Source organism: Atta colombica, unplaced genomic scaffold (genome assembly GCF_001594045.1).
Source record: "Atta colombica isolate Treedump-2 unplaced genomic scaffold, Acol1.0 scaffold126, whole genome shotgun sequence".
Taxonomy (NCBI): Eukaryota; Metazoa; Arthropoda; class Insecta; order Hymenoptera; family Formicidae; genus Atta; species Atta colombica.
This window is the reverse complement of record NW_017259213.1, coordinates 5,513,112-5,521,080: the sequence shown is the minus strand read 5'-3', so window position 1 is coordinate 5,521,080 and position 7,969 is coordinate 5,513,112. Positions and strand designations below refer to the sequence as shown.

Here is a 7,969-nt window from a genome sequence, read left to right as displayed (position 1 = left end):
TAATAATTATATAAATAATAATTATATAAATTTTTATTCATGAATATTATATAAAACTTTTATTCATAATGATAATAATTATATAAAATTACGTAAAATTAAAAATAACAAATATAATAATAAAAACAAAAAAAATTGGTTGTCATAATAGTCGTCACATTGTTGGAACATTTTTTATATACCGTTAAGATAATGATAATTTTCAAATCAGATTTTGCAGATTTGTTGTCGACATGGATGCACTTTCTAGTAAGTCACTATCATTTTTTTTATTGCTTTATTTTACATTTTGTAGAAACTTTTCTTGAATTTTCAATCATTTATTTTAACGATCAAAATAGAATTGTAAAGTCCGTGTAATCATTATTGGCTCCATGTTGAAATTTCTTTCGCACTCAGGAACACGGATATTTTCGAAAAATTTCTTTTAATTTTATCATATTGCTATAAAAAATGTCCAATAAAATTTCTATAAAAATAATTTATTTATTTTTATTAATTGCAGTTATTTTAATAACTTAATTTATTAAACTTTACGTTTTGCATTTATTTTAAAAATTTGAATATAAGAAAGAATGATATAAATTTTTAAAAATTTATATTTAAAAAATTAAAGACATAAGAGTAATACATAATACAAGTTCTGTGCAATTTATTACTAACTGCAGTTATAAGCAACAGAGAACTATAGAATCATGGGAATATAACTGGTGTATGTATGCATGTTTTTTTTTGTCAAAAGTATATATTATCCAATTTTTTATTCGCACATATTTTGCGCGATAGTCGGTGTAGGAAATTAAATAAAAGTTGGAAACAAAGGAGAATATTTAAAATACCTTGCAAGTTGATCGTTCGATACTTTCAAGAAGTATTGTAAGCATGTGCAAAAAATGTTTCTTGCTCTACAAGAGGTAACGTCGATTCACAAAAAAGGAATAGACGTCAGTCATCAGATAACATTCAATATGGAAAGTTTCAAATATGATGAATATCAAGGTGCTTATAGTTTCGATTATTGTAATTGTATGTAAAAAGACCTTTAAAGAAGTATTCTAATAGCAATGTGTGCAAACAGTGATATTCATAATAATAATAATCCATATCTTATTCTCTTATCATGAATAAAAATTCTGGATTATCAATTTTACAGTTTTTGTATTCATATATTAAACTATTGATAATGTTAGCTGTACCTACAACAATTTGATTTTTATCATAAATTATTTCTTGAACAATTTTTAAATTTATATATATGTAATCAAAAGTAAAATATTAAAAAATATTTATAACTGCTTCACATACTCCGTTAAATAATTTATTATATATTTGATTTTATGTATTTGTATATATATTCTAAACTTTTTAAAAAAAAACTTCAAACTTATCAAATTTTCTGCAGATTTCGAATGGGCGGTGAAACTAAACCGTTTCACTTTAGATTTGCTTGGACTTTGGCCCAAAAACGTACAAAATTCTTGGCAAAAATTAATGTGCAATTTTCGAGTGCTGGTGATTTTTCTAGGATTAACAGTTTGCCTTGTTATTCCTTCTATACATTCCCTGATAAGAATTTTTGGTGACGTTTTGTTAATGTTAGACAATTTACAATTTACTTTACCAGTTATAAGCTGCGTAATTAGAATCATGATTTTTTGGTGGAAAAAAGAAAGTAAGAATTTTAATCGTTTTACTACATATATACAATTTAAGCGACATTTATACAACATATAAAAAGTAAAAAAATACATTCTTTATTGACAAATACTTATATAAATATGCAATTATATAAATATAACTCAATATTTTTAAGTTTTTTTGTACTAAGAAATGAATATCTCGATAAAATGTTTTAAGTGAGTTATGTGTGGTTCACTCTGTATTGGCAGGCCTCCTGAAAATTTATATAACTAAAATTCGCTACTCGGATCACCAAGAGCCAAGATATCACTACAAAATAACTATAAAAAATGGAACATATATGCTTATTATATACTTATATATAAAGTATTTGCTAATAAAAAATATTTTTTTTGTTAATCTTTTATATGCCATATAAATATCATTCGAAATTCACGTTCATACATTTAATGAATTTATTATAAAAAATTGTCAAGAATTTTAATAATGTGACTCTCAATCTCCTCAAGGAATCTTTCTAATGGTTCACATTAGAAACACGTTTTATTTATGACATTAAAATATAACATCGGTTTTTTACAAAAAAATATTAACATTATATAAATTTTTGTTTTGTATGTTTTGCTTAGAATTACTGTTCAGAATTAAAATTAATATATTTTAACTTAACAATGCTAAAAAATATAACTTAACAATGCTAAAATAAAACCATCTTTTTTTAAACCATTTTAAGCTATTGTACCCATTATAAATATGATCACAAAAGATTGGATAAAATCAAAAAATGATCAAGAAAAATGTTTCATGATCCAAAGAGCGCAAAGTGCACGCATAATTATTATTTGTGCCTATTGTCTAATGGGAATACAGTGCTTCTTTCTCGTTATACCACCTATTTTCGGAATGTCAATGAGATTGACTCCCAACATTACTGATCCAGGAAAACCAATGCTTGTGCAAAGCTACTATGTTTACGATATAACAAAACGACCGCAATATGAACTGACATTTCTTAGTCAAGTTATCTACATAGTTATTGCCTTGATGATCTATACTGGAATTGACAATTTTCTAAGTCTTCTAATTTTTCATATATCTGGTCAGTTAGACATTATCAAGAGTCGTTTGACATGTTTGGATAAATACACAAATTATCGAAAAGTGCTAAAGTGCTGTATAAATAAACATCTTCGTTTACTTAGGTTTGTTATTAGATTTATTAAGAAAATAACGCACATATAATATATATAATCTGTTCGAAATATAAAGTGATTTAGAATAATCATTTATCCTTAAAATGCCGTATTCTTTGACGTACTTTTAAAATGATTTTTCCTTTACTAATATTTTATCTAACTTAGTTTTTAAATTATAATTCACGTAATTTATTATTTTTTCTTATAATTTAAAAATTAAACTTTAATATAGATAAAAACTTTAGTAAAAGAAAAATTGTTTTAGAATTAAATAAGAAATAGGTATTTCAAAATCAAACAATTGTTATGAATCACTCTGTATAATCGAATATATTCATACGTTTTACAGAGCTATTGATGTTATTGAAGATGTATATAATAATATACTCCTCTCCTTGTTTATATATTTTGCGATACTATTCGCTTTCTACGCATTTCGAGTAATTAGCGTAAGTATTAAAATGTTTAAAAATTAGAATTCATATAAATTAATTCCTAACATTACAAAATTACTAATGTGTATAATATCAAAATTTTTACTTATAACATATTTATTATGGATATCTGAAATAATTTTAATTATGAGATACTACATTTTTATGTGCGCGCGTATGTGTGTGTGTGTGTGTGTGTGTGTGTGTGTGTGTGTGTGTGTGTGTGTGTGTGTGTGTGTGTGCATATGTATAAAACTTATAAATTAAATAAATGAAGGTATTCAACGAAGGAAATCATTTACCAATTATTCGTTTCATATTTTTTACATTAACCATTTTTAATTTATTTGGACATATGTGTCTATATTGCATTCTCGGAGAGATTCTAATGGCTCAGGTTAGTTACATATATATTTTCATTATAGAAATCATATAAATTGAATATTGCGTAATTAAATTTGCAAACTATTATACAAAATATAATGTTTGCAATATACTTTCTTTATTTAGTTGTGAAACTATTTAAACAGTAGCTTATTTAAAATATTTTTGATATTTTTAAGTGCAATAATATATATTACGCGACATATAATAATAAATGGTATACTATGGATCTAAAAACCACAAACAATTTGTTAATCTTAATGACAAGAGGCTCGAAACCAATCTATCTCACTGTTGGAAAAATATTTCCTGTTACGATGACCACATTTTGCAGTGTAAGATACTTTAATGTTTAATTAAAAATATTATACTAAAATATTGTTTGGTATTACTAAACATTCATAAAAATTTTTTAAAGAATTAAATTTTACATTTAATGTATTATTTTAATTACTTACTTATTTACTCACGTACTTACATTGATATTATTAAACATATTGCCACTAAAAATTTGTTTTTTAGTTAGTAAAAACATCTGTCGGGTATATATCCGTTTTGCATACAACAAGAAGGTAATAAAAAAAAATGATACACATGAGAAATTTTTTCGAATATCCAATTTTTTATAAAACACCAGTTTAAATATATTAATATTATATCATTTACAAATAAATATATTTTAACGCATTAAAAGGAATAAGCTAAGAAATAAATTTCTCTTAAGTAATAACACAGATGTAAAATTCAATTTAAGAAAATCATAAATTAAATGTACTATATAACAAATTTGTCTAAAATACTTTGCATGGATATCCTAAAATCATATTTAGGAAATATGATATTTTTAGGACATTTCTAATGTATTTTGGTTATTTTTACTATAATAACGATTTTTCGTGAATTTAAACCAAGTTTGCTTTTTAAATTAAATCATTTATTTTATAAAAAAATATACTATTAAATATAGATAAGCAGTTTTAAATAATAATAATATATTTTCAAAGTTATTTATTTAATAAAAATATTTCATATTTTTAACGTCAATTGAATTACAAAATATATAAAAATTCGTAATATAAAAATTATTACAATCAAAGATGGACAATGATATATAATATATTTTGTCACATCTCAGGCTCATAATTAATCTTGCAAATTTATAATTATCTATCACTTGTAATTAATTTCAGTTAATATTAGTATTAATTTGTGAAATTAATTTTATTTTTTTCCTTACTTCTTACACTTAAATATTATATTAAAATTTATTTGTTACATACATAAAACTAGATTGTAAAAGTAGCTATTCAATAAGAATTATGATATTAAAAAAAAATTATAAAAGTTAAAAATAGCAGATCAATATATATAAATTAAGTTATTGATAAATTTTATTATTGGCTTATTATTCAAAATCGATTTCAAATTCTCAAGACAATCGTTACATTTAACATTTTTTTTATCAATAATCATAAATATTATGATTAGAATTTATATTATGATTAGAATCATAAATATAATGAATAGAATTAAAGATAATAAGCTGATCTAACAATATACTTTTATGTTTTGTATTTATCTTGAAGAAATAAGAACTCAAAATAAGAACGATAAAATTTTAGCCAATTTATTAAAAAAATTGGAAATCGCATATAAAAGCAATACACGGTAAGTTCTTGCTAGCACTTTATTATAAACAACAGTTATAGACAACGGAGGATTATGAAAGTATAGAAATATGGTAGATACATATACTTGTTTTTTTTTTCATTACTATACACCATCTGACATTGTACAATTTTTTATTTGCAATTGTTTTCCGCGATAATAGGTACTAATGGAAAGTTGATGGAAATTTGAAATAAGAGAAAAAGCAGAATATTTAAAGTACTTTGTTGCAAGTTGATCGTTCGATACTTTCAAGAAGTAATATTTTAAACATGCGCAAGAAACGCTTTTTGCTTGTACAGAAGGTAACGTCGATTCACGAAAAAGGAATGAACGTTAATCTTTAGATAACACTGAACATGGAAAGTTCGAAATATAATGGATATCAAGGTGCTTATAATTTCAAATTATTTTAATTGTATGCGAAAAGATCCTTAAGAAAATATGTTGTTAAAAATATGTGCAAATAGTGACATCGTTTATAATCCACGTTTTATGTTTTCATTATTAACGAAAAAGTCGAGAGTATTTCAATAAATTTATGTTTCTTATGAATTTTGATGTTCGTATTGAACATCAAAGTTTACATTGTAATAGTTTTAGTTACACTTTATATGTACACAACATTTTTAGAATATTATGTGACTATTATTTATTCGTTTAATATTCATATAACATTTTAAGTTAAATAATATAATAAGTAATATTCATATATATGACTTTTATGTCTTATAGGAATAGATGTAATAGATATAGACTGCAATTCCCTGTTTTTAATCTTTTAGAGCATTCGTGCTCTAGAAGTAAAAACAGAACGCGATATTGAATAATCGTATCTTTTTGTAATTTGCTTTGTGTGGGAAGCATAATGAATACTTGGAGCATGGACATAATGTATTTTTCTGAGAATAGAGAAAGTGATATATGGAAAAGGCGATTTAATCTTATGTGTCCCCTAGTCTTGATATTTTAGAAAGAAAAAGAAAGAGGAGAGGGGGGAGGAAGAGGGGGGAGAGCGAGAGAGAGAGAGAGAGAGAGAGAGAGAGAGAGAGAGAGAGCAGTACGCACTAAATTATCTTCCTTTTCCTAAATTAATAGTGACGACTTTATTGGAATGTGCAATATATTTATGACTTTATTTGGAATATGCAATATATCTATATTTATTACGTCTTTAGTTACTTATATCTAACTGCAACAAATAAAATCATTTATTTTTGTTATTAATTATTTATTACTTCATGAATAATCTTTAGACTCTTGCATGATTAATACGAAATGTTCAAAAATATCTTATTTTAAACTATTTCATGCAGTGCATTTAGTTCAATCATAGATACATTTATGACGATTGGAATTGTATATTACAAATCTTATAATTATAAGCAATGTACTTACTTAGATTTCTGCAGATAGATTTCGAATGGGCAGTGAAATTAAACCGTTTCACTTTAAATTTGATTGGACTTTGGCCGAAGACTGCACAAAATTCTCGGCAGAAATTAATATGCAATTTTCGAGTGCTGATAACTTTTTTGGGATTACTTGGCCTTGTTATTCCCTGTATACATTCTCTAATAAAAATTTTCGGAGACGGTTTACTAATGTTAGATAATTTACAATTTACTTTACCAGTCATAAGCTGCTTGATTAGAATCATGATTTTTTGGTGGAAAAAAGAAGGTATACATTATTTTGTTCATTTGTATAATTGTTACAAACTTTAAAAGTATGTAACTTACATATGAAATAAATATTCAAATTAAAATTAATGGTTTCAAATATATATATAGATCACACAATTCACTTACAATAAAATTAATTCATATATTAATATTTTTATATACATATAGACTATTTTTCAATAGGTTATTAAATAATAAAATTTCTGAAATCCGTACATTTTAAATTTTTTACATTTTGAAAATCATATACATATATGTACATATTTATTAGAATTAAATATGTATCATCTTTTTTTAATAAAATCTTTTTATGAGAGAATCAATTTTGCTAATTATTTTATGTAGAAACATATTACAAAAGCTTATAAAAAATTACATCATATTAAATCTGTGTGTGGATGTGTGTGTGCATATAAATACTCACACATATACAGGGTATTTGATAAGTAACGATAAAACTCTTGTATAGGGATAGAGCGGATTAAATTGAGTCAAAAAGTCTTCTACCATTTTACAATTTTCAATAATTAATAATAATTAACAAGATATTAATTGCTAAATATCGCCGAATATTAGTTTTCAATAATTTTTTATTCAAGTATTATTAACTTTACAGAAAAACGGCAAGTGACAAAAATTGTTTATTTTTTTTTTTATAGAGTTCTAAGAATTTGTTTAGAATTTTTTAGGACCGCATTTTCAAATGTTGATAAAAATAGTTGCCAATATAAGAAAATGCAGTATTAAAAAGTTGATAAAAAATTCTGAAGAAGTTCTTAGAGCTCTGTGAAAAGAAAATAAATAATTTTTGTCTCTTGCTGGTTTTTCTGTAAATTTGATGATACTCGAGTAAAAAATTATTGAAGATCAATATTTGATGATTTTTAGTAATATCTTCTTTATTATTATCTTCTATTATTATCTTCTATTTAATATCTTCTTAATTATTGCAAAAATTGTA

At 23.9% G+C, this 7,969-nt stretch overlaps 1 protein-coding gene across 1 annotated transcript; it reads left to right on the top strand.

Annotated features, from left to right (window-relative positions):
- Window positions 1–2,391: 2,391 nt before the first annotated feature.
- On the top strand, window positions 2,392–4,231 carry LOC108695167 (odorant receptor Or2-like). Its single transcript, XM_018204928.1, has 5 exons — window positions 2,392–2,843; window positions 3,187–3,286; window positions 3,549–3,668; window positions 3,835–3,990; window positions 4,178–4,231. Exons 1-5 carry the CDS (start codon window positions 2,395–2,397, stop codon window positions 4,229–4,231), a joined length of 879 nt encoding a protein of 292 aa, XP_018060417.1. The 5' UTR covers window positions 2,392–2,394.
- The last annotated feature ends 3,738 nt before the right edge of the window (window positions 4,232–7,969 follow it).

Excerpts from the sequence above, each read along its gene's own strand:
- LOC108695167 (XM_018204928.1), top strand. The coding sequence starts at position 2,395 with ATGATCACAAAAGATTGGATAAAATCAAAAAATGATCAAGAAAAATGT. Across the intron at positions 3,287-3,548 it reads ACGCATTTCGAGTAATTAGC|GTATTCAACGAAGGAAATCA; the intron begins GTAAGTATTAAA and ends AAATAAATGAAG. Across the intron at positions 3,991-4,177 it reads CGATGACCACATTTTGCAGT|TTAGTAAAAACATCTGTCGG; the intron begins GTAAGATACTTT and ends TTTGTTTTTTAG.